At 55.0% G+C, this 26,352-nt stretch overlaps 1 protein-coding gene and 1 long non-coding RNA gene across 5 annotated transcripts in view; one reads left to right on the top strand and one right to left on the bottom strand.

The window, feature by feature from the left end:
- The window catches only part of MFSD4A (major facilitator superfamily domain containing 4A), a 29,669-nt gene extending 10,509 nt beyond the window's left edge, over nt 1-19,160 (bottom strand). Inside the window, exons 1-6 of one of the 2 annotated variants that reach the window (XM_047705517.1) lie at nt 18,852-19,160; nt 8,176-8,374; nt 7,227-7,487; nt 3,970-4,138; nt 3,416-3,531; nt 1,959-2,132 (exon numbers count right to left, since the gene is read on the bottom strand). In XM_047705517.1, the coding sequence (XP_047561473.1) occupies nt 1,959-2,132; nt 3,416-3,531; nt 3,970-4,138; nt 7,227-7,487; nt 8,176-8,374; nt 18,852-19,081 (1,149 nt within the window). In that variant the 5' untranslated portion in view covers nt 19,082-19,160. The remainder of the gene's footprint in view (nt 1-1,958; nt 2,133-3,415; nt 3,532-3,969; nt 4,139-7,226; nt 7,488-8,175; nt 8,375-18,851) is intronic. The other variant, XM_047705516.1, reaches the window with a different exon arrangement.
- On the top strand, nt 18,916-22,777 carry LOC125086291 (uncharacterized). 3 transcript variants are annotated; one of them, XR_007123143.1, is made up of 7 exons: nt 18,916-19,022; nt 19,402-19,723; nt 20,131-20,241; nt 20,383-20,494; nt 20,872-20,950; nt 21,829-21,981; nt 22,482-22,777. It is a non-coding gene; the product is annotated as an uncharacterized LOC125086291 (long non-coding RNA). The 3 variants fall into 3 exon arrangements; XR_007123142.1 differs by lacking the exons at nt 20,131-20,241; nt 20,383-20,494 and having other exon boundaries at nt 22,569-22,777; XR_007123144.1 differs by lacking the exons at nt 19,402-19,723; nt 20,131-20,241; nt 20,383-20,494 and having other exon boundaries at nt 18,954-19,022; nt 22,569-22,777.
- Nucleotides 22,778-26,352: the final 3,575 nt, after the last annotated feature.

Here is a 26,352-nt window from a genome sequence, read left to right as displayed (position 1 = left end):
CAAAATCCTGAGCACGGCCAGGGCCAGCTAGCAGCTCCGCCAGGCAGCCCTCCTCCCACGCAGCCCGCTTGCCACCTGCCGGCCGCCCTCATCCCGACCCTCCCCTGCCCATCTTCTTCCCTAGCCGAACTTCCCCTATGGCTGTTCATTCACCGGGAAGTGGTCGTGGAGACCCAGGAGAACAGGCAGCAGGGTGACCATGAATTTAAACATGAGAGGACCGCTCGGAAGAAGTCGCAGTGACTATAGGACAGTCACTGGGCAGGTGCGGAGCCAGGAAACTCACTCAGGGCTGTGGAATGGTAACCCTAAGGCTGTGGAATGGTGACCCACCAAAGGCAGCGGAAAGGCCCTGAAAACGATCCAGGTGCCATGGCTCCTCTCTCTGCACCCCAGTCCGAATCTCTGGGGGAGGGGCCGAATCTGTCTTTTGCAAAAGCACCGGTAATGCATTTGGGAGTCATGTGCTTTAGGATGGTGTTTTCCCACACTTGCTTGATGACACAAACCCCTGGGGTGTTGGTTAAATGTATAGATCGCTAGGTTCCCTCCCCGGACACTGCGGTTCATGAAGCCTGGGCTGGGCCCAGGAATAGGAGTTTCCTTTTAAAAAACCAGTAGTGCAGGTGCGTTTTTTATCATCAATGGCTAAGTCATATGGGGGCTTCAGATGCTCTTCTCCCCCTAGACTCAGAGTCCCACCCCACTGTCCTCTGTCTAAGCAGCTGACCTTGGGTCTCGCAGAGGCTGGCCACCTGGAGCACATGTACCCCGACTCTTTTCCACCCCAGGAGCTGCTCCTTCCCTGGCGCACCACCTCGGCCTCCTCCTCACTAAGCTTCACGCTCCCTTCTCCACTGCAGTCTGTCCCCATGCCCACCCCGGGGCCTTCCTCTCTAACAATGGCATCTGCCCAGACCCCTCCTCCCAAGCTTCCTCCCCTTCTCCTCTGCCTACACACAGGCTCCTGTCAAGCAGAACTCTCTCCAGCTCAGAAATATTTGCCACAGTCACACCTCCACTTCCTGTCTCCCTCTCCCTCTTGAGTTTCGCTTCTGCCCACACTACCTCCCATCTACGGTGAATGTAAATTTCTTTCTTAGAGGTCATCGACCAGCACAAGGCCAATTATAAGGCCTTTCTTGCAGCTCATGGTCTCTGGTCTCTGTAGCCCCAGCATTATTTCCTGACCCCCTTTCCGCTGGAAACTCAACGCAGGGAAGTACTTTTTGACAGTGGATTTGGCTACCTGGAAAGGGATGAGTTCCTGGTCACTGCAGGTATGTAAGCAGATTGTGGACCCCTAGAGGGGATGTTACAGAAGTGACTAGAGCCCTGGAAGGGAGGCTGGGCTAGATGACCTTACAGGAATCTGTAATCTAGACCTTTCATCATAGATGCTGACATGGACACACTCAGGTCCAAGGTCTGAATGCTTGGGCCCGGACACCCAGCCATCGAGGCAGGCCAGTTCCCTGAATCCCATCCTACCTTCTAGTCTGGCTACAAAGAGTCATCTGGGAGAGTTTCAAAATGTAGATTGTGGGGCTCCAGCCCAGAGATGGTGATTCGGGTGGCCATGGGGCTCTGACCAGCTGGGCGCCAAGAGGACACAGGAGGACCAAGGCCTGCAACTGCTTCCCTTGTACCCTTGGCAGGTTGTGCCCTGGGATCTGCTTCATTCACAGCAGTAACCACCTCTTATAGCCCCTTTCTTTTATGGGTATAAAATCAGAGAATCAGAGAGGGAAAGAGGTTTTACCAAGGTCACACGGAGATGCTCCACCTTCTGGATTTCCATCCCTTCCTCACCAGCGCCTCTCACTTCTGCTTTCCTCCATCTACTACATTCCTGCTCTGCTGGCAGAGTCCAGTCCTGAGCAAATGTCCTGGGGCAGCAGGGGGCCAGGAATAAATAGCCCTCCTGTGCTTCCAGGAAGTGATAGGAGGCCACTTACCACATTGATGAAAACCATGGTGACTGGCTTCAGTTTGGAAGAGATGGGAATGGAGATGAGCCGACCCAGGGTGATGAAGCCCCAGAAGAGGCTGGGGAGGTAACCAGCCACCTTGTGCCCCACAGAGAGCGGCTTCTCCACTGCATAGCTGTACACAAAGGCTGAATACTCGCCCTGTGGAGAGACAGGCCCTACTGAGCACACCTGCGGGGCAGCTGGACCCTCAGAAAAGGAAACCCAGGGTGGAGGCAGGTGTGCTGAGGGCTGAAGAAGAACTGGTCCTGCTCCTAGAGCCTCAGTCAAAGGGGGGTTTGGAGCCAGGATAGCTAGACACATGCAGGCCTGAGCTGAGGACAGGACCCATGCCATGCCACAGCTTACAGACTGCACCTGTCCTGAGGGGCAGGCCAAGCGAGGCAGTGGCGGGGTTGGGGAGGGGGTGTCTCTGGGTCTCCACAGGGGGCCCCGGGAGGTCTGGGCACGTGGGCACTTCTCCCCGTCCCTCCAACAGAGCAGACTTCCACCACATGTCTTATTTATGAGGATGCCACAGTAAGGAAGGGTACCACAGCTGAACAAAAGGGGTGTCAGAGTGTCTCATTTGACGGATGAGGCGGCAGAGAGAAGTGAGCTGCCCAAGGTCACACAGAGAGTTGGAAGTCAACTGGGGCTAGCACGTGTATTTCCCCCTGGGCCATCTGTCTCCTGGGGCCTTCTCTTTGGAGAGACCCTGATATGGCAGTCCGTTAATTCGGTCAGCCGTTCAGAAGGACCCCGACCGAATCCTACGAGACTTCTGAGGACAGACACTAACTAGAGTAGCAGAGGCCCCTGTGGCTCACGGAGCTGGGCCCGGCCCTGCCTGTCACTTGTTTACCACACGGCTTGAGAAGCTGGGGTTTGGAATGGGTTCCAGGAAGCAGAGTGCCCTCGGGTTTACACGGCGTGACCTCTACCTGGAGAAATAGGGCTCTGCCCCTTTACTTATTTTTTTTTTTTAAGATTTTTTTGTTTATTTGAGAGAGTGTATGTGCACAAGCGGTGGGGGGAAAGGGAGAGGGCCAGAGGGAGAAGGAGACTCCCTGCTGAGCAGAGAGCCCGATGTAGGGCTCCATCCCAGGACCCTGGGATCATGACCTGAGCCGAAGGCAGACGTTTCACCGACTGAGACACCCAAGCGCCCCTGGGCTCTGCTCCTTTAAACAAATGTGGGTAGCCCACCCTTGGGAACAAACCAGAGAAGCCCCTAGCCACAGAGTTAAGGAAAATAAAGACAATGGGCTAGGACAGAAGAGATAGTACCAAGGGGCTGCGAACAATTCTGCAGACGGTCTCCCCCATTTAGCATAAATGTTTGAATCCACTGTACTAGAGGTGAGGCCTTTAGGAAACCACGATGCTTGGCTCTTTCTCTTGCTACCCCGAGCTGGAGTCTCCCGGGAGGAGGGCAGGCTCACCGTCAGCCCGTCGGTCATGAACAGGACCAGGGCCGCTGTGATGTGGATGGCGAAGAAGGAACAAGGGGCTCCTTTGAAATTCTTCCTCTGGTAGCAGCTGAACAGGTCCTTGTGGCCTGGAGGAGACACAAGGACGAGGGTGAATTTCAGCTCCTGCTCCTTCCCCCCCTGCAGGCCCCGGGGAAGCCGCTGGCAGGTAGAGAGCCTGGCAGAATGGGGACCACGTACGCCTCCCACCTTCTACTAACTTCCACCACCTGTTAGGGACGGCCCTCTCAGTCCTGGTGGAGGCAAGCCTCTGAGTGATCCAGTAACTCGGCCCAGGTCACGCAGGCCGGTCTAGGCAGAGGAGAGGCTGGGGCTGTTGAATGGCAACCCGAACCCGCACGCTTCGGCAGGGTCGCTCCAGCCCTTTCTCGCCAGCCAGCAGTGCCATGGCCTGTTTCCAGCCACCATTACCCAGGATGGGATCTATGCTCATCCTCCGGGGGAAGGGGACACCAGGGCAGCCTCGGTGTGGGGCTGTGGGCGGCAAAGGTCGTTAGAGCCCCCACCTGGGTGTGGCTGAAACTTTGAGGACAGGGAGGAGGCATCTTCCTTCTCGGGAGGCTGCGTCTCCAGTGCCAGCTCATCGGCAGACAGGAGCAGGGGTGTCCTCTGGGGGCAGCAGGCCAGCAGCCGCTCTTTGGACAGCAGAAACAGCACGGCCAGGGGCACCGGGAGCTGGGGGGTGGACAGAGGGTCAGGAGAGCCCTGTTCCTGGCAGGTGGGCCCCTTCCTGAGCCTGGCCCGCTGCAGACACCACCACACGGTCGAACAGCGAGCGTCTGCACAGTCCTGATGGAAGACCGCTCTTTCCCCGGGGTGTCCACCTGGGAAATACACTGTCCCAGGCCAAGGGGGCCAAGGTGTGTTGAACCAGCGCAGACTGGTTTAATTGCGGCCCAGCCTTAACCACATCCGTTTTCTGGCAGACAGCTCCTTGTCCCACGCCAGACTCGGACTCGTACCAGGGCTCTGGTCCTGGAGAGGGGCCAGAGATAAACTCGTTTCTAAGATCCTTACCCTGAATGGTGCCCCCACACTGCTTCGTGCCGGGACATCAACTGACACTTTACAAAGACAGCTTGCTTTTGTTTACCTTGCCCATTTTCCAGATGAGGCTCAAAGTTATGACTCAGTCATGACCTGTTGCAATGGGAGGAGATCAGAACCGGAAGCTACAGACCCCAAGAACCTTAGTGCCTGGTCACATGGCCGATGTGGGGCAGAGTGGGAGGGGAGCCTGGGCGCCCTGACTGTGTCCAGGGCCAAGGCCCCCTCGGGGCTTGTCTGGTTGAGGTTATTCCGAGGAGGTACAGAGCCTGTCCTCAGGGGCCTCGTGTCCAAACTGGAAAGCGGAGACAGGCGCTGCTTTTGATGCAGGCTCCGAGCAGCATGTACACACAAGCCCGGTGTTCCGCGTGCGGCTAGTCCCACTAAGCCACTGGGGTTTCGGGAACCCCCAGAGCAATGAGCGGTGTCTCCTGCCTCTGTGGTTGCCTGGAGAAGCCTCCGCCGCCTCCCTCGGGTGCCCTGCCTGCATCCAAGCTCCCCCGCCTCCAGGAAGCTCTTCATCAAGTCTGACCTCTGCTTCCTGCCGCAGCTTCTTCCCAGTTCCCTTCGCTCAGGAAAGAGAGGAAGCCCCGGGGGGCTGCGGAAGCTCCCCAGAGGCCCTCCCCAACTCCCCCCCGCCCCGCCCTGATGGGTGCAGCCACTGTGGACTCGGGAGGCAGCAGGGCCCACGTGGCGCGAGGGGGCCTCCCCGCCCCTGGAGCCAGGCTGGCGCATGGGGGCATTTTCCCAGGGGTGCCCCCTCCAAGAACACCAGCCTAGTGCTGGCCCCTCCCTGCAGTGCTGTCCTTGCAGGAGCCTCCCTCCATACTCAGAGCTGCGTCCAGGCCAGACACGCCACGGCAACACCATACATCAGGCCCAAGGGGGAGGAGATGACCCCCACCCTCAGGAGTCCAGGTCTGATGGGGGAGACAAGCCCTCCCTCCAGTCTGATGGGGGAAACAGGAAACCCTCACACAGAGGCCTGCAGCAGCAGAAGGCCTGAGTGAAGGCCAAGGGGAAACAGCTGTAAAGAGCCTGGTCACTGCAAGTGGGGCTTTCCAGGGAGGCACGTGGTGGGAAGGACGACACGGGGGATTGGCCCTGCGGAACACTGCCTTTATGAGAAGCCCATTCAGAGGAGGCGAGCTCCACCTTCAAAGTCAGAGAGTGCTGGGTGGGCTGTGCGGGTGGGCTGTGCGAGTGCGTGTGTGAGTGAGTGTGAACATGCATGCCCACAAGCGTGCATGGCCCCATTCTCTTCTGGGCTGGACTGTTTATCTTCAGAAACAAACCAGTATAAAAGTCCGGACATCCTGCAGCCAAGCGCCTCCAGTCTGCACTTCGTGGGGCAACAGAAAACAGACTGCCACTTAAGCTGGACCTTCCGGCTTCCTGGTCCCAGAGTCTTAGCTTTGACATTGTTTGGACAGTGCTCCTGCCCCTCGCAGGTACCCCCTTGGCAGCCACAGGCCCAACGCTGTATTGTTTCCAAAGCAATGATCGGCATGGACAGAACATGGAAAGAGCAAGAGATGGGGCCTGGGTTTTGGAGAGCCCCGAGGGAAGATTCTGATAAAAGGAAAATTACAAAGGAGAAGAAAGGAAAAATGAGCGCTGACTCTGAGGCAGGAGGAAGAGGGTCTGTGCGGGGATCCAGGGTTCCAGCCCGGACAGAGCGTTGCTAGCCACTGATCTGGTCCTTACTAGCCACCAATGGTCCCAGGGACGGTGTGCCACCCCCGCTCTGCGGCTCCGCAGGACTGGATGATCTCAGAGACCCCATTCAGTGCGACATGTACCCTGTCACTTTGAGGCCCCACAGCAGCTGGGTGCCTGAACCCAGCCTGCCTGTCCCTGGAGGGGGGACAAGTCTGCCCGAAGCCAACGGAGGCCCTCAGTCATGATAAGCCATCTGGTCCTCTGCCCACAGCCAGGCAAATGGTGCCCTGGAGTACTCCATCGGCACCCCCAGCCCAGGCCGGGCCCCAGCTAGGAGGCCTGGTCTGCTGCTGGTGCTCCTGACGGTGCTTCCCCAGCTGGAGAGAGGGTAGGGGTGCCTCTGGCCACAGCCTGGGCTCCTCTGAGAGAACCTGTTGCAGAGCACCAGGGGTTTCTAACCAGAGACAGTCAGGCTGATGGGGAGGACGGCAGCTGGGGAGTAGAGCGGCCTTAGTAACTGACCCAGTCACCGTGAGTGGCCTCTCCGCTCTGCTCTGTGGCAGCCTTGGTGTAGGCAGGACCCTTCAGAGGTCATCTCGTCCATCCCCCAGCCTCCGCAGGAGCCCACCTCACACCAGGGTGCAGGAGAATCCCACCAACGATTAAGGGCCCTGGGGAAGAGCCTGACATCATACAGGGCTCTGCCCCTGGATGTGCTTTGTCTGGCCTCGGAGGAAAAGAGCTGGTTTCCCATGGAGTCTCAGATGGCTTGAAAGTTGACCCTGATTCCATTGCGCTAAACCTGCTCACGGCTTTATCTCCCTTGAGATCACAGTCATGGATTGTCCCCAGCAAGGACCTTCGAGATGACCTCCTGTGACCCCCCCTTTGCCTTCAGATACCTCCCCGGAGGGGGTCAGTTTTCCCATCCCCTTGCCTTCCCATAGGTCAGCACATTGCTCATAATCAGAAGAGTCTACCCTGGGAGCTGGTATGGACTGGTAGGTGTGACTGTCCACTTGTCCCCACCCAGCCCTCCCCTCGTGGCACTCACATTGATCAGGGCCATGATCCAGAAGGCGTATGACACACGGGTCCCGGCTCTGTCCTGTGGAGGCAGCTTGGAGAGTGACTGGTTGGACAAACGCCACACCTCGGCATGGTGCTGGCCCAGGACCCTGGAGGCGTGGAACAGGTGACTGCCAGAGGTGCTGTTGGCTGTGCCGTTGGCAGGCAAGCAGTTGGCCTCAGACAGGAAGGGGTCGGCAATCAGGGGGCTCAGCAGAGCACCGAAGCCCACAAAGAAATGGAGAACCTGAGGAGCGAAGAGAAGTGGCAGGGGTAGGGGGGGATGGCTCAAGCTTCCTAGCCCATCCCCCCCTTTGTGCCCCATCTGGTGCCCATCCCCCACTTTGTGCCCCTGCCTGGTCCCAGAGTTGGGGAGCAATAGGAAAGCAGGAGAGGTGAGGAGAGATGTTCCTCTCCATGACCTTCTTGGTCTGGGAGAACTTGGGTGACAGTGGCCATTCTCCTCCCTCCCACTTCCTTCTTTCCCAAATCTTAACCACAACTGGGGGCTGGCCCCATGATAACATCTACCAGCTAACACCCCCATAAGGATGGGGGCTTGATAAAGGGCAGAGCTGGACAGGAAGAGAAATACAGAGAGGGGGAAGGAGTCGAGAAAACAACAAGCCCTCCCGTCTTGCCATCATAGCACTCTCGGGTTCACGAAGAACCTCTTCTGGGAGGGCGCCTAGACTCCCGTGACCACCCTGCACACAGGGAGCATGACCACCTTTGAGAGAGGAGGAGACCCAAGTCCAGAGATCATGACTGGAAGTGGCCACACTGCACTGAGTCCGCAGGTCTCCTACCGCATCACCAACTGGCCTAAAGTAAAAGACACCTAGCCCCGGAGAGGGGCCCGGGAGAGGTGGCCAGGGCCAGGGAGCACCCCGTGGCCTCCCACCACCCAGCCCCATGCCCACGAGTGGACTCACCTGGAGGAAGACGGCCGAGTCCTTCTGGTAGATCCTCACCAGCTGCATGTTGGCCACGGTGTCGATGCAGCCCATGGCCAGGCCCGCCAGCGCCATGACTGAGGCCAGCACCTGCACGTCTCGGCATAAGGGGATGATGGCAAACACCAGCGAGATGGCCAGCGTGGACGTGAAGAGGGCCCATAACGACTGGGCCAGGCTGTGGAGTAGAGGCGTGAGTCAGGGGAGGGGCTCTGGGTTCTTCAAATACAGAGCCCCCTCCTTGTCCTCCCCCCCTCTCTGGTAGAAGAGGGGAGGGGGTTGCGGAAGAAGCTCTGTCATTAGCTTGGAGCTTGCAGATGTGATATCCCTTGTATCCCCCATCTTCTCGGGTTGCAGTCCCTGCCGCACAGAGGCGGCCCAGGATACGCACTGAAGGAAGTGTAACTGCTCCTGTTTCACGTACAAGCAGTTTTAAATTGCTTAGGTAGAGGGGTGCCTGGCTGGCTCAGTCAGTAGAGTCGTGTGACCCTTGATCTTGGGGTTGTGAGTTCGAGCCCCACGATGGGCGGAAAGAGGACTTAAAAATAAAACCTTTAAAATAATAAATGAATAGTTTACTCATAAACTATTATACACAGAGGTCTTTCGGTCTCTCTCACGGATGTGTGAGGGGCATCTGATTTGAGTATCCCAAGGTACTGTGCCGTATTCAGGGAAACTGTGGGGGTGGGGCCTGGGGTGGAACCCGAACCTCTCCCCTCCCCAGCAGGGCTGCAGTGCACTCTCCCCACACAGGAATGGCCAAAGTGCCCTTCACAGGCGCCAACTAAAACCACCTGAACCAAAGCCCGCAGCCAAGGTATTTGGGTAACTTGGCACCTTCCTCCACCCCATCCCCCTGGCCCTTGGGCAGAGATCTTGGCTCTGCAAGTTTCTGGAATGGAGTCCCTGTGGCTGTCCCCAATGAGAGGTATCTGGGAGGTTGACCTTCCTGCAGAAGAGCCCACAACAGGCAGGCTGAGTCCTGTTCCCCTCAGGAATGAGGGGAAGTGAATGGAACACGAGTGAGCGAGTGAATGGTATGTCTTAGGGCTCCGTCAAGATCACGTTGGTATGCCCTACCCAATAACCAGACTCTGAGAAGGGAAGGATGTCTAGTGTTTTCTGGAAACACTCTTTAAAGGCTAATGTGGGTGAAGGACATTGGGTAGGAAGAAGGTTCTGGGGATGCCTGGCTGCCTCAGTCGGCAGAACGAACTACTCTTGATCTCAGAGTTGTGAGTTCAAGCACCACATTGGGCATAGAGCCTACTTTTAAAACAAAAGAAGAAGAAGAAGGTGGTTCTGGAACAAACCAAAGGTGGTTCTGGAGGTTATAACAGAAGATTTTCAGATTATGAAAAGTTCTGGCAGCTGGACCTGGAGAGGTGGTAGGGGCACGTGGCAAGGAGACCTGAGGTTCCAGCACATTGAGGAAAAGAGGGAGGCCCCGGGAGAGCTCTCAGCTATGTCTTTCCCTTGAAGGTCATGCCTCTGCCCACTCTGGCTCTCTGCTTCTCCTTTTGGTCCATCTTTGATTACTTCCTTTATCAGAAGGCCTCTGCCGATAGCATTAGTTCATTATTTCCTCTTTTCTTGTTTCCAGGCTGATCTGCTGGGGAGATCACTGATCATGACCCCTGTCTGTTCCCAACTCTGTGTGAGCAAGAAGATGCGGACTCCGGCCACACTTCACCCCAGCCACTAGAAGGAGGGCCAGGAGGGTGGTGTCGTGGGGAGGCTTGCTCAGGTCTCTCCCGGCCCCCCTTCCCCTGCTGACAGCTTGGGGGACCCACTGAGCTTCGTGCATTTCTGCCTCTGCAACCGGCCTCGAGTCTCCCTTCGCTCCCTGGCACCCGGCGCAGAGGGGATGCCCATGTCTCCACGGGTGACGAACGCGGCAGGCTTCTCATGATTGCTCACTCTCTCTTTCCCATTCCTTTGCCTGCACAAGATGAACCCGGCAGCCTCCTGGCTGGCCTGACTTCAGGGACAGCAAGAAGGTCCCCCTCTCCCCCTCCACTATTCTCCCCATCGAGCGCGCACACACGGGGTGGGGTGACCTCTCCACCACCTCGCTCACCACTCTGCAGTAAAGCGTGGACGCCGCAAGTCAAGGGCAAACTGTCGTGAAGAGGTCACACGTTATCACTGTGGCCCTGAAAGACCCAGACGAATGTGGCTAATGACCAGCCCTGTAGGGGGCCCGGGTGGCTCAATCCGTTAAGTGTCCACCTTCAGCTCAGGCCCCGATCCCGGGGTCCTGGGGTCGAGACCCCGCTTCAGGCTCCCTGCTCAGTGGAGAGTCTGCTTCCCCCTCCTCCTCTGCTCCCCACCAAGCCCTGCTGGCTCGTGCTCTCTCTCTCTCAAATAAACAAATAGAATCTTAAAAAACAAACAAACAAACAAAACAGCCCTGTGGGAGTGGGACGTCGGATCAGCAAGTGAGCGCGGCCAGGAGAGCTGCGGGAAAAGAAAATGACAGCCAACCTTTGCTCACAGGCCCAGGGTGGTCGGCTTTGCGATGGTGCCTGCTGGACCCACACGTAAACTAGGACTGAGAGAGTGTGAGAAAGCAGCCGAGGGTCTGGACTCCAACCCAGGTCTTCATCTTGGTAATTCCTAGGCCACGCTGCGCTTCCGTGGAGGACAGAGAGAGGGAGAGGGAGTGTGTGTGTGTGTGTGTGTGCGCGCGCACGCGTGTGTGTGTGTGTGTGTGTACAAGGGCTGGTGCTGGGCCACAGACCCGGCTGGGAACCAGCGGGAACAGCTGTGGTGGCTGGAACATGAGCCCCCAGGGGTCCCTCTGCGGGCGCTCTGGCAGCTTCAAACCCTTCCTGGGATAACTGCTACTCCTGGCTCCGTGACGAGCTTCCCAAGGCATGTGCGGCAGCCTGCTCGCTGCGGGCCCCGTGCCTGGCACCGCGCTTGGCCCCAAGCTGCTGTTCCATCCAGGGGTGCTGGCTGTTGCCGCCCAGATGGGAAACATGCTTGAGGAAGGCTTGCCTTGTCACCCCACACAGGATGGCCTGGAGACTTAGTGGGGCCTGATGCGGGAGTTGTGGTACGTGACAGAGAGAGAGTCAGAGACCGAGACAGAGGCCAGAGATAAAGCCTTAGGTAGGGCTGGGATGACAGTGCAGCAGCAGGAGGCTGGGGAAGGGCGGGAAGGGCCACGGTCACGGTGGACTGCCCCGTCTTGGCCTCTCCTCTCTTCCATTTGTACCTTCTCACCTTATCGTTCTGGAGGACACTCGATGCCCGCAGGGAAGATTTTTGTTCCCGGGCTCAGGGACAGCCAGGAAGGGATGAGAAAACAGAAAGGAGAGGCTGGAGGGAAACTGGCCTGGGAAGGCCCTTTCCTGCATCTCCTGCCAGCCCCTGGGGCATGATTTGAACCTGCCACTTACCAGCTGGGGCTGGGGAGGGCAAAGCCCATCTTGGAGATGTGCCCCATTTCCTGGGGACGGCTGTGGCACAGGAAAGCCTGTGTCTCCACCCCAGCAACGGCCTGCCCTCCTCAGCTGCTTCAGCAAGGCTGTGTCTGGGCATTCCAAAACTCAGCCTGAACACATTTCTTGAGAACGGCGTACTGCAGCCAAGGGAAAAGAAGTCCCAGATACATCCCGGAGCCAGACTGAAATAGACTAATTGGCTCGGTCACTTAATGGTTTGGTCAAAGGCCCCTTCCAGGAACGTGGGTAATTGAAAATTATGGAATAATAACGTCAAAACGGCTTTGGCAGCACAAATGTAGTAGGATGTATAATTGCATACAGAATACAGAAATGTCCAATCACTATGTTGTGCACTTGAAACAGATAAAATACGAATGTCGACTATACTTCAATTGAAAATTAAAAATTTAAAAGAAAAAAAAAAAAAGACTGGTCCTCCTAACCCTCCACTTTGCAGCGGCGGCTCAGGGCAAAGCATTTACACACAGTCCCTCTGAGCTTGCAGGGGTGAATACCTAGACATAGCCCCTCTGAGCTTGCAGGGGTGAATACTTAGCTCCTTTATGAATGAGGACGGTAAGCCCTGTCTCCTGCAGCTGCTGTGCATGTGCAGTCAGTGTGATCTTACAGTCTTGTTTTGCTTGCTCCCTGGGATCTTTCTCCCGCCACTGGCAGCTCCCTTCCCCAGTGCTCACCTCCTCCCTGCCAGGAGAGTGTGCTCAGCAGCTCCTGGATTCCCCAGCCAGGCGGGGCCGCAGAGCCTGCTGGTCTGGGGTGACCGTGGGAGGTCAGTTCAGGAACTGCTACAGTGGCAGCAAGGACCTACCCCTCATTTTATAGATCAGGATCCGGTTTTCTGACTCCCAGTCCAGGTGAAGGCCAGCATTGTGTCGTTCCTTGATCTTCCCTCCCCTGGTCCTGGGTTCAGAGGTTAATTCAGGCCAGTGAGAGAGGGGGTCCCACTTCCCTAAGGCCTGGGGAGATGCAGGAAGAGCTCAGAGAGTTTAAGGAACCCTCCCTCAGGAAGCTTGAGAAATGGCCAGGTTACTCATTGATGGCTCCATGTAGAAGGTGAAATGGGGGAGGGAGAGCCTCGTGGCACCTGCCCCACCAGTCTGCTGTGTGACCTTGGGCACGCTGCCAACCCTGCTGGCCCAGGTGCTCTGCTTTACCCCGAGGATACACGTGATCACCTTGACTTGGCCTTGCCAGGGTGTTGGCTCTGGCCCTTCCGGTTCCGTGATAAGAGGAGGGGCTGCTTGGCTCCCAACCAGGGGAAGGGCTTAAGCAGTAAGACATGAGCCAGCCCAGCCTGCCCTCCACGCCCACCGGTGGTGAGAAATGCTGCTGAGGACCAGCCCCTTGCCACCGCGACGTGAGGGACCCCAGGCTGGGCACTGCTGTGCCCACAGTCTTGCCTCAGGACATCCCCACCCTGATAATCTTCTTCCTGGAGGAGCCAGGGAAGAGGAGAAGCGCCCGGAAGCCAGAAAGAGTCAGAGGCATCCCCAGGTCCTCCCCACGCTGAAAGGAGCTGGCAGCTTCCAAGAGAAGAATGGGCTTGGGACAAAAAAACAGGAGTCAGGGCATCTCCTGGGATCTTGTGCAGGCTAGAGACCGGAGCTCAAGCTGCCCAACGGGGAAGGGATGACCCAGACAGAGGGGGCCAGGAGAAGGCCCCCCCTCTAACCAGTCATTCCCACAATGACAACCCAGCTTGCTCAGGGCCCTGTGTTAAGGCTCGGGAGACTCAGAGGGAGCAGCAAGAAAGCCTGTCTTTGGGGAGATCCCAACCTAAGGCAGGACTCAGGGCCTGTTGGGGTTGCTGCACCCGGTGTGTGACCACACCCCTGGTCTGCTGGGGAGCTAGCCTTGCAGGGAGCACTTCCCGGCTTTGAATGGACTTGTAGCTCCTTATGCCCAGAACCCTCTCCTCCAGTTACTCGAATGCATGGTTCCCTCCTGGCCTTCAGGCATCAGCTCAAATGTCACCGCCTCAGAGCAGCCTTCCTTGACCCACTGGTAAAAGTAACCTCTCAACTCTGTTACGCTCTAGCCCCACCCTGCTTCCCGTCCTCTGGTTCACTGATGGGGGCTCCGGAGCGTAAGCTCCATGGGAGCGGGGACCTTGTCCATTGTGTTCACCCCTGCAAACGGGGTCTGGCTCAAAAGATACTTGTTGGATGAGTGAATTAAGGGGTGGGATGAGTTTTGAAACCTTTGCACTTCAAGATTCTTTTTTTTATTTAAGAAACGGAGACAGTGGGTTAAAGCCTCAGCCTTCGGCTCAGGTCATGATCTCAGGCTCCTGGGATCAAGCCCTGAATCGGGCTCTCTGCTCAGCGGGGAGCCTGCTTCCTCCTCTCTCTCTCTGCCTGCCTCTCTGCCTACTTGTAATCTCTGTCAAATAAATAAATAAAAATCTTAAAAAAAAAGAAAAAAGAAACGGAGACAGGAGTGCCTAGCTGGCTCTGTCAGTGGAGTGTGCAACTCTTGATCTCAAGGCTGTGGGTTTGGGTCCCACATGGGGTGTAGAGCTTACTTAAAAAAAATAAATCTTAAAAATTTTCTGAGATAATTTACATACCACAAAATGCATCTTTTCAAAGTATATGATTCGGTGGTTTTTAGCCATTCAGAGCTGTGAAGCTGTCACTACCATCTGAGTTTAGAACATTGCTCTCACCTCAGAAAGAAACCCCATACCCACAGGGCGTCCCTTGCACCATTCCTTTCCCATATGCTGGGAACCTACCACTCTACTCTCCGTATCAGTAGATTTTCCCTTTCAGGACTTTCACAGAAATGGAACCATAGAGCACGAGGTCTTTTGTGCCTGGCTCCTTCCCCTTAGCATTTTGTTTTCAAGTTTCCCCCATGCTGTAGCGTGCGTAAGAGCCTTGTTGCTTTTTCTGGCTGAATACCACCCCGCTGTGTAGGTGTATTACATTTTGTTTGTCCGTCCATCCACTGATGAACATCTGGTTGGTTTCCACTTTTTGGCTATAATGAATAATGCCGCTATTCCTGTACAAGGTTTTGTGTTGACATGTTTTCAGTTCTTTGAGGCATATACCTAGGAGTGGCACTGTGGGGTTGTATGGTAACTCCCAGGCTGAGATGAGTTTCTTTCTTTCTTTCTTTCTTTCTTTCTTTCTTTCTTTCTTTCTTTCTTTCTTTCTTCTTCTTCTTCTTTTTTTTTTTTTTTTAAGATTTTACCCATTTTGACAGAGAGAGACACAGTGAGAGAGGGAACACAAGCAGAGAGAGTGGGAGAGGGAGAAGCAGGCATCCTCCTGAGCAGAGAGCTGGATTTGGGGCTCGATCCCAGGACCCTGGGATCATGACCTGGGCCGAAGGCAGATGCCCAATGACTGAGACACCCAGGTGCCCCACTGAGATGACTTTTTTAAAGCAAGAATCACGTCTGGGGCCAGACGCCCAGGAGGCTCTCAGCCCAGGTTTGCTGCATGCTGAAATGTGGACAAGCTGCTGGAGAGAGAGGCAGAGCCTTTCTATATGAGACCACCCAGGGGACAGTTCAGAGGATGAAACTGGCTTTTGTATTGTGTTGCAGGTGCTTCAGGGGGCCAGCGCCTTGGGGAAGCAGGTTTGACGGTGGCCTGGGAAACCCCTCCATGGAAGGAAAACTGGATTTCATGCAAGGGGCAGGAGGGAGTGAGAGCTGGGTCTGGGGCAGGGCAGGACTTGCAGGAGTGGGAAAATTAGAGGTGGAGAAGGAGACCGTGAGTATGGCAGAGGGGAAGAACTCTAGCCTTCAATTAAGAGTGTGCATGCAGGGGAGAGAGGCCAAGGTGAGGCTGGGAGAAGGACAGGGAAGGTCTGAAAGCCATTTATCTACCCTGATGCCTTTGAGATAAAGGGGTCTTCCAAACTGCCCAAGGTGGTTAGACAGGTCCCCAAGAAACCAGGAAGAAAAACCCCTAACCTTTTATCTAAATACGCCTTTCTCTTTCCTATCTGACAAAGCACATACCTATACACCCTGCCAACGGGGTGACTTTGTGTCTCTGAATGGCTCCTCGCTCCCGATTAGCAAGATATTTCTCTCTCTCTCTCTCTTTTTTTAGATTTTTATTTATTTATTTGACAGAGAGTACAAGCAGTGGGAGCAGCAGGCAGAGGGAGAAGAAGCAGGTTCCCACTGAGCAAGGAGCCTGATGTGGGGCTCGATCCCAGGACCCCAGGATCAGGACCTGAACCGAAGGCAGAGGCTTAACTGACTTAACGGGGGCAGGGGATGAGGGGTGGTAGGGGGTCCTGATCCTACCCTGAGCAGAGAGCTCCTGTCCTGTCCTGTCCGACTCTAAGATCCAAGGCTGTTCACATGCGGACCCTCCAATGCATGTCCCTGCGGAGGCATCCAGAATCCCTCTTCAGCCCTGGTCCTCAGTCTGGGCCAAGCAGTAGTCAGCTCTTGACTTGAGCTGCCCCGTGCCTCTCGGGGAGTCCGTCCACAACATCTGGCTCTCGCCATGTGTCAAACCAACCCCTCCCCCATGCTCTCACCAGTACCAGCCTGGAGCACTAGCACTAGCTGGTAATCACTTAAGCTGAAAAGCGTATGGGGGTTGGGGTGGGGGGTACTAGCATCTGAACTTGCAGTGAGGGCCCACAGAGTTAAGCTTTAGTGGTTGGTTTCAGGGCTTTGTTTTGAGAAATTGGGGATTGTGACAAGCTGTCAGGTCCAAGCTGGGTAGTGACTCCCGTGGACACACAAACCACCCCTGTTGCCACACCTTTCATTCCCACTGAAGTCCACTCTGCTCTTAGCCAAAGGGAAGGGTTCTTCCTGACATTTTTTTTGGGGGGCAGGAGGACTGAGGTCGCGAATTTAAATGTGAACTTGAACTGATAGGACGTAATGCCCTCCACCGCACCCTACCCCCACCCTCAGATCCTAGCAGGAAGCCCCAGAGGCCCTGGGTTTCCTTCCCAGGAGTGTCAGCTCAGGAATCCGCAACCCATATGTCTGTGTCTGGAGAGGACAGGGTGTAACTTGCGCCCTACACAGTTCACGCTGACTGCTCATGAAGCAAGAGCCACTTCCCACGCATCTGCTTCTAGAGACAAATGCCTGTGTTCAAATCCTGACTTAAACGGTGTAGTATGACCTGGGGCAAGTGTCTTGCCCTCTCTGTGCCTCAGCTTCCTTATGCACAAAATAGGGAGAAAATAGTACTAATCCGTAGGGCTGGGGGGAAGACAAATGTCAGTACAAGTGAGGTACAGAGAACAGTGCCCGGCCTTGAGCGACAGTTTGGTGAAGTTAGTTATGACTGTTACCAATATCATTTTTCTTTCCCCCCGAGCCCCAGGACCCTTTCCACTGCCTGCTCAGAGCTCCTGGTTGGGGAGGGAGCCGTGAGCGAGGTGTGGAGCAAGTGAGGGAGACAGGGCCCAGCTGGGTGTGGATCTCTGTTGTTTTCACAAAACCTGGCTCTTCAACCTGCCATTTAGAATAATCCTCATCCCCCCTTCCTGTTCTTTGCACTACCCTAGGTCCTAAAAAATTCCAGGTAAGGGAGCTCAAGCTCAAGTCAAAATACTTTTTAAAAAGAAAGAAGGAGAAACAGAAAAAACACCCTGATAGATTTCCAATTAAACCTCGAAGCAGAATCAGGAAGGATCTTGAGATTTTTTTGAAGATTTTCTATATCCCCCATGCATCCAATCTTATATAAAACCCACAGAAAAACCAGCGTACACAAGACTTGCTTCTTCAGAGGAGGATTCTTCCATTTATAAGAGAATTTGATAATGGGGCTAATCACACCCTAATTGGTAATGATTTGTTAGCTGGGTGCCTTAAAGTGGGGTCTATCTATGTGACACCTGCATTCTCTCCATCAGCTCCAGAAGCAAGGTGGATAGGAAAACCCTCTCTCATGTGGAGGAGTGAGCCAAGGGGGGAGAGCAACTGGCCCAGAAAGCATCCCCCCCCCCCAGATGTTTCTCTGGGATAGCCTAACTATGGTTTTGTTCCTGGCCCTCTGCTTGCTTGAGTCCGTGCAGTCCAGAAAACCAGCCAGCCAGAAGCTGGGGCTAGGGACATCTCCAGCAGTCTCCAGTTTGCAAGTCATCTATTCCCTGCTTTGGGTCTGTTTTCCCAGCTGCACTAGGAGAGCGAATCCTGCTGCCTTTCCAGAGGGCTCTGCGGGGGCGGCCCTGTCCAATTTAAGGCCGGAGACTAAGGCTCTGCAGAAGCATACAAGGGGGCATCTCTGGGGCCATGGCAGGCAGAAGCTAGAGTTCTGCCCTGGGACAGAGATGGAGGAGGAGTAAGGCCGGGTGGGAGAAGTGGAGAGGTCTCCTGGCACCAGAGATGGAGGGTCGCCTTACCAAGGTGTGCCTGAGACACCCCACGCCTCCCCCACATGGCCCTAATGGTCAGGTCCTGAGTGTCTCAGAGGCAGAAGGGCTTGGCCTCCAGGGGCCAGTGCAGGAACCCGCAGTCTCTCGGAAGCAGGACCACACAGGACCCAGCGGCCCCGAGGCCCCCCGGCGGAGAAGGAATAGCCGACTAGCGTGTGTCCACTGAACCAGAGCCCAGGGTGTGCGCGGAGCCCGCCCCAGGGCGCTCTGTCAAGCAGCAGCCCGCTCTGGCACCTAGCATGGCCCCTGAGGGGACACTCCCACTCCTTCCACCTCACTTCCAATTCCGCCCCCGGCAGCAGGGGCTACTGCCCAAGCTCGGAGCCGCGGAGCAGGAGGGAGACTCTCCCGCCGCCGCCAACTCCATCACCCCTGGCCCCGTGGCGCGCGGGCGGGGCGGCGGGTGAGAGCCGGGTTTAGCTCCTCACCCCCGGGAGCGAAGGCAAATAAATAATCCCGAAGTCACCTTCAGTCCCTGGAGAGACTTTTCCGGGGAGAGCTGGGGTGGGGGAGGGAGGCAGTCCTTCAGCTAAGGCGGGGCGCGGCTGGCGGCGCGGGGAGAGGTGGTCGTCGCCCGCCCGGAGGCTGGGGCGCCGGGCAGCCTCAGCTCCGCGGGGGCAGGGACGCGGCGGCGGCAAGGGGAGGGGAGGGAAGGGAAAGGAAAGGACGGGAAGGAAAGGAAAGGAAGGGAAGGGAAGGGTCGGCGCGGCCGTGCCGAGGAGCGGCGGGGGAGGGGGGCTAGAGGGCTGGGGGGCTGCGGGGCTGCGGGGCTGCGGGGCTCCGGGCGGGCCGGGCACTCACGTCCTCTTGAAGACGCCCCCGAGGGCGCTGCCCAGCAGGAGGCAGAGCTGCTGCGAGAAGAAGACCCAGGAGATCTGGGGCAGCGAGCTGTGCGTCTGGCAGCGCAGGTCCAGCAGCGTGGGCCCCAGGAAGGCGATGCACAGGCCGAAGCTGAAGAAGACGCTCCAGTAGGTGAGCGTGGGCTGCAGGTTGCGGCGGAGCAGCCCGGACACGCGGCCGTCGCAGCCCATGGCCCCGGCTGGCGGGCTGGCGGCTGTGGCTCCGCGCGCCGGTGCCCGAGTGCCGCGCCGCCCGCGGGAGGACCGGCTGGGCCCGGGAGGCCGGCGGCCGGGAGGGAGGGGCGGGGAGGGGCGGCCCGGCGAGGGGCCCCGCCCTCGGGCCGGGGGAGCGAGGGGGGCGCGTGTGCGGCCGGCGGGCACCGCGTCGGGGTCCGCGTCCTCCTCGCGCGGCCGGGGAGCCGGCGTCCCCCCTGCTTCCCGAACCCACGCTCACCCTCCCGGGCTGCGGGAGACCTACCGCCTGCCGCTCTTCGCTCCCACCCCCTCTCCAGCTGCCCGTCCCACCCGCGTCCTTGCACGGCCCGCCCGGGGGCGGCGGGGCCTGAGCCCCCATTGCAGAGCTGGGCGAACTGAGCCCGAGACGTCCTGGATGCTCGCACAGCCTGGAGAGCGACAGTTTCCCCCCGACTCCATCCTGGCTTGGGCTCTGCCGTGGAGGAACCCCGGAGCACAGCCCCCTACACATCGGGGGCTTCACAGATGGACTCCGAGGGTCTGACAGCGCCCCCATCTTTCCCTGGAATAGAAGACAATCACCTACATACATGCTTTTCTTGGGAGAGTATTCATGGCTTTCGTTAGCACCTCAAGAGGGTGAGCACTTGCGACAGAAAACCTTATGAAACATCCCATCTTCATGCCAAGCTCCGCCCGAGAGCTGGTCTTCGCCCGCCGCATCTCATGGGGCGCTGGACAGGTGCAGGAGGTGGCAGGATGCAGATGTTCTGTCCGGATTCCTCATCTCTCTCCTTCTTCCTGGTGGGGAGTGGGGAGGAGGAGGGGGGAAGGAAAGGGCAGAGATCTGGAGGAATCCCATGAGGAATTCCGAAAAAATTCTTTGGGTGTTTTGGGCCTAGAGTTCTGAGGAAAATTCCTGGGTTGTTTTGTTTTGTTTTTAATGCTGGAAAACCCCGATGGGGTTATGGGGGGAGAGATGTTAGTCTCCAGACCCGTAGTTCTTGGAGGAGCCTGTGGCTGACACAGCCTGTGCCTCCCCCCAGGTGGCCATGGAACTGACAAGTCCTGCTTGGACCAGCTTCTGGGGGAGCCAGGGTTCCTGCATTGGCCTCTGGATGCAGAGCAATAAGTTCCAGACTGTCACCTCGGCTCAGGTGTTCTAGGGGTGGCAGAAGCCGTGACATCATGGCCACTGGCCCTCCAGGGGGACCAGAGTTGAAGCGGCTGAGGAGGTCGGAGGGTGGGTGCTCTCCTGACAACTTGGTCTGAGGACAGGTAACCAACCTCTCCTGCAGGCACTGGTTGTCTCTCACAACCACACTTGCTCCCGCATCTGCTCCATCCGCCCTAGACTCTGAGTGCCTAGGAGCAGAGCCTCAGGGTCTCTGTGGCTTGGTGGTTTGGGAGGTAATAAGAATTATTTATTTAGTGGTGGTGAGTCTACACAGTATTTGTGATTCAATCAGAAGTTATCCTCTGCGGGGCGCCTGGGTGGCTCAGTGGGTTAAGCCTCTGCCTTTGGCTCAGGTCATGATCTCTGGGTCCTGGGATCGAGCCTAACCCTCCCCCCCACCACCCCCTCTCCCGGCATTGGCCTCTCTGCTCAGCAGGGGGGCTGCCCCCCCCCGCCTGCCTCTCTGCCTACTTGTGATTTCTGTCTGTCAAATAAATAAATAAAATCTTTATTAAAAGAAAGATTAAAAAAAGTTATCCTCTGGAAAACAACACCAAAAATAAATCATAACAACAAGCATTTGATTAGGTCCTCTCTGCCGTTCTCACAGACTTTTAGAACCGTAGATGGTCAAAGCTGGAAGGAACCATCTCCAACTTGAGTCTCGTATTCCCACCCCATCGCTGCTGGTAAGAGCTTGTCAGTCCTGTTCTTGACTGATCCCTCTTACTGTTCGGGGCCTTACCTATCATTTCCTGCGGGTCCGCTTCCGCTGTGAGTCAGCTCCAGTTGCAAGGAAGGGTTTGGAGCTCAACTGAAATGCCCCTCCCTGTGGCTCCCCCCCAGCTACCCACAGGACAAGGCTAATGGCTCTGGGCATGTTATCCTTCATGCATATGACCTTGCCCCAGCACTTGGCCTTTTCAGCTCAAACGCCTGAAATGTTTTCATAATTTCCTTAGATGTAAGCCCTAGATACATCACCCTACTGGTTCAGCTCCTCCAGCCACAGTAGCCGTGACCCTGGTACAGTGAGGCAGCCCAGTGTGTCTGGGGGTGCTCGAAGCATTCTATAGCTTGATGTGGATGGTGGTTACACAGATATAAACATACATAAAAATTCATTCACGTACACACATATGTACACTTAGGATTTGTGTCTTCTATTGTAAGCAAGCTATGGTTTGATAAAATAGTGAAAAGTAAAAATAAGTAAACAAAAACGAAGTGAGAACTCTCCGTGAACACAATATCCAGCCTCCTTAGAATTGAAGCCTGCCTTCCTGCCTTCTTCTTCCTTTCCTTTCCTTTCTTTCCCTTTCCTTTTGGCCTGCATGGCCCCTGAGCTGGGACAAGCAGGCAGGGAAACTGGCGCAGCTGTGAGGTTCTTTCTGTCATGGGGGTGCTTTGGGAGCCTGCAGGGGGAAACATCTCGTCTTGCCTGGGAAGGCTTTCTTACTGGACTATTGTGGAAGGAGGAATATGGGAAAAGGTTTTGCTTAATCTCTCTTCTTATTCTTCTTTGTCTCTATTTTTCGGTATCATCACCTTGTCTACCTTCTTCAAGAAACTTTTCCGGAAAAATCCTACCCAATCCCCGAATTCCAGCAAGCCCCTGATCCCCTCCTGGCCCCCTATAATCTTCAGGGTCAGCTGTTACACCCAGGGACTGCCGGCTTCCTCTTCCTGCCACCCTGCCTCCCCTGCGGCCAGTTAAACGGTGAGTTCGTAAGGGCTGGGACTATATTTACCATATTATATTTTATTTACCAACTCACCCCACCCACATCCAGGTGCCTCACAGAGTGCCTTGCAGATAGCAGGTCCCGGATAAGTAATGGATACTGAATTATTTGCACATTGCCCTTATAATTATTTTTGGTTTTTCATCTATGTATCTTATCTCCCAATGGTAACAAGTTCCCTAAGGACAGAAGCTGTCCTCTATTTCTTCTGTGTCGACTGTCCGAATGTCTAGCCCTCCCTGGGCACCTTGGGGTCGTTCTTCAATTTTAACGACAAAACCTTGGATGGTCCCTTAGCCACTCTCAGATTTCCTCCCACGTGCATTGGAAGGAAATTATCCCCGACCCTCACTAGCTCTGGAAAGCAGTCTGAGACCCCAGAATAAGGGAAGATGGACTAGAGTGGCAAAAAAGATCTATGGGAGTGAAGGGTCCTCAGGTGCTTGTAGACTGAAATCTGTTTATTTGCCTTAAGGGTCACCTCCTCTGGGAAGCTTTCCTTAACCTTCCTAGGGTCCTTCCTTGGGGGTCCATCCTAAATCATTGCTAAACATCTGTGCAGTGCCTCTCCTCCAAGGAAGGGCCATGAGCTTGGCTCTTCACTGAGTGCCAGGACTGGCTCTTTGGTGAGAGCTGTTCACCCTCTCCTGACTCCCTGACTCCCGCTTACACCTGAACGTTGATAAGCAATCCATCAACCACCTGGGATCAAGCTCTGCATCTGGGCTCCCAGCTCGGCGGGGAGCCTGCTTCTTCTCTTTCTCCCTCGCAACCCCCCCCCCACACCACTTGTGCTCTCCCTCTCTCTCAAGTAAATAAAATCTTTTTAAAAAGAATGTATAAAAAGAAAAGTTTTGATGATCACAGCCTAGAGCCTTTCACCTGGACTTGGACCTGATTTCACATTTGGCAGGATCCTCTCAATGACTGTGGGCCTGCTTTGGGTCCCAGGACCCTCTGGTCTCTGCTTCCCAGGCTCGGAGGAAGGCAGGCAGGAGCAGTAGAAGTCTCCAGTTTAAGGTCATTAAGCACATCTGCTGTTCCTCTGGCCATTGGGGAATGAGACCACCTCTCCCCTACTTCTGGATTTTATCTTCACAGCCCCAGCATCATCTCCTTGCTGGCCAGAGTGTGCAGAGTGGATTGGCAGGCTGGGTCTGGGCTCGGCACTGAGGGATGGGGGGAGTGGCAGACAGCTTGGTGCCAAGAACTGTATCCAGATGACCCGGCCACCTTACCCCACACGAATGCCAACAGCGGAGATGGGTATGCGTAGGAAGATCTCCTTTGCCAACTATCTGGATGAACCGAGTTATCAGCCTGTGTGGGTGGGGGGTGGTGACTGCGGATGCCAGGAGGGACCAGGAGAGACAGGAGTGGGTGAGATGGCCCAGGAGCCTCTTAAGAATGAGACCGGTGGGGACGCCTGGGTGGCTCAGTTGGTTAAGCAGCTGCCTTCGGCTCAGGTCATGATCCCAGCGTCCTGGGATCGAGTCCCGCATCGGGCTCCTTGCTCGTCGGGGAACCTGCTTCTCCCTCTGCCTCTGCCTGCCATTCTGTCTGCCTGTGCTCGCTCTCTCTCCCTCGCTCTCTCTGACAAATAAATAAATAAAATCTTTAAAAAAAAAAAAAAAAGAATGAGACCGGTGGCCATGCACATCCTGGAGAGAATACTGGTGGTGCTGAATATGTGTTAGTGGTTAACGGGACTAGTTGAAGCTAGCCTCACGTTGAGGGTTGGAAGGACCCTCTGAAATTATCCTTCCACCCAGACACCCAATCCCATTTACAGCACTGCCCAGGGAGCCACTCGGCCTCAACTTTAGTGTGCCCAGGCTCGGAGTCAAGCTGTGAGATGTGTGCAAAACTGAGCCTTGGTTTCCTCCTCTCTTAAAATGGGGGGAATGAGGGCACCTGGCTGGCTCAGTCCGTGGAGTGGGAGACTCTTGATCTCGGGGTTGTGAGTTCAAGCCCCATGCTGGGTACAGAGCTTACTAAAAGAAAAAGAAAATGGGGAGAATAATACCTCCCTTACTGTGAGAAAGTGTAGACAGGGTGTGATACAGGAGCTGGTGTACCAGGCTCAATGAATTCTCCTCCTCCTCCTCATCCTCCTCCCCAACAACAGCACAAATCGCTCTCCTGGTCTATACGCTAGCACAGGGGCTAGCGAAGTATGTCCCCGGACCAGCAGCATCAGGATGTCCTGGGAACTCCTTAGAAATGAAGATCCTTGGGGCGCCTGGTTGGCTCAGGTGGTTAAGCCTCCAACTCTTGATTTTGGCTCAGGTCATAATCTCAAGAGTCGTGAGACCGAGCCCTGCATCAGGGCTTTGCACTGGGCGTGGAGCCTGCTTTAAGATTTTCTCTGTCTCTCTTCCTCTGCTCTGCTCCCCCAACAGCCACTTACTCTCTCTCTTAAAAAAAAAAAAAAAAAAGTGAGAAGGAGGTGAAGATTCTCTAGGGGTGCCTGGTTGGCTCAGTCAGTAGAGCATGTGACCCTTGGTCTTGAGGTTGTCAGTTTGTGCCCACGTTGGGCAGAGATTATTTAAAAACAATATCTTAAGGGACACCTGGGCAGCTCAGTCATTAAGTGTCTGCCAGGTCCTGGGTCCTGGGATGGAGCTCCACATCGGGCTCCCTGCTCAGCAGGAAGCCTGCCTCTCCTTCTCCCACTTTCCCTGCTTGTGTTCCCTCTTTCACTGGGTCTCTCCCGTCAAATAAATAAATAAATAAATATAATCTTTAGAAAAATAAAAAGAGAGAGAGAAAGAAACAGATTCTCAGTCCTGGCCCAGACCAGCTAGTTAGAAATAATCTGTTTCGGTAAAACCCTCCAGGGGACTTGGTGGCAGCTCCAGTGTGTGAATGACTGCTTTAGAGCCACAAAGGAGAACTCAAATTCCCACTCTACAGAGAGCCATTCACTATTTGAAGACATTCTTCATGTTCTCCCTTGACAATTTCATTGTCCCCAGCAACATCCTCTCTACTTCCTTCAGCCAACCCTCACTGGCCCTGTATTCTAGACCCCTTGCGATGCTTTTCTGCGATCATGTCATGCTCTGATTTTTAGTGACCTTCATAAAAATGGGGTCTCCCAGCACCATACTCTGCTCCGAGTGGTCTAAGGGGTACTGAGGACAATGGGCTTGCTGCCTCCTCTTTTCTGGCAACTTTGATGGCTTTATCGAGTGGCCACTCTGTGCTAAGCATACGACATACAGTGACTTTTTGTTTACATTTTTCAAAGTAGGCTCTGTGCCCAGCATGGGGCTCGAACTCATAACCCTGAGATCAAGCATCACATGTTCTGCCGACTGAGTCAGCCAGGCACCCCCTGTTTACTTTACTTTTTTTTTTTTTTAATAGAGGTCAAACTTATGTAGATTAAAATGTGCAAGGCTTAAATAAATAAACTGAATTTTTATATGTGTACTTACCCAGATCAAGATACAGAATATTTCCAGCACCCACCCCAGAAACGGTAATGGCCTTGCTCAGTATTATGTCTGTGAGAGCGTAAGTTTGTTATTCTTCGTTGCTGTGCCATATTCCGCCGTATACATACACACAATTTATTTGCATACAGTTTGATGGCATACAAAGTTATGTACATGAATTTATTTATCCCATCTGCTATTGATGGACATTCATGTTTCTTCCAGTTTGGAGCTACTATAAATAGGGCTGCTGTGAACATTCATGACTTGTCTTTTGGGGAATGGAAACACTCGGTCTGTTGAGGATTTGCTCAGAAGTGGAGGTGCGAGGTCATGGGCTTGGTATAGCATAGGTGATGCGGCCAAGCCGTTATCCAAGAGGTTGTACCAGCAGACACTCCTTTGGGGTTCCTTTCTCTCCACGTCCTTGTCACCAGTCACCTTCACTTTAATCCTCATGTTGGGAGACATTAGTTTCTTAGGTTTGTTTTTTTTTTTTTTTAAGATTTTATTTATTTATTTGACACAGAGAGAGAGAGAGATCACAAGTAGGCAGAGAGGCAGGCAGAGAGAGAGGGGAAGCAGGCTCACCACTGAGCAGAGAGCCCGATGTGGGGCTTGATTCCAGGACCCTGGGATCATGACCTGAGCCGAAGGCAGAGGCTCAACTCACTGAGCCACCCAGGCGCCCCTCTTAGGGGTTTTCATCTGCATTTCTCTAATAAGAGTTACCGTTCAATATCTTATATACATTTTGGTCACTTACACATCTTCTCTTGTGAAATGCCCCTTCAAGTCTTCTGCCTACTTTTTTTTTTTTTTAAGATTTATGTTTTCATTTTAGAGAGAGAGAGAGAGAAAGGAGGGTGGGGAGTGGGGCAAAGAGAGAGGGCAAGAGAGAGA

This window comes from Lutra lutra, chromosome 15 (assembly GCF_902655055.1).
Source record: "Lutra lutra chromosome 15, mLutLut1.2, whole genome shotgun sequence".
In the NCBI taxonomy this organism is placed as follows: Eukaryota; Metazoa; Chordata; class Mammalia; order Carnivora; family Mustelidae; genus Lutra; species Lutra lutra.
Note: the sequence above shows the minus strand (reverse complement) of the source record. Positions and strands in the feature narration are given on the sequence as shown.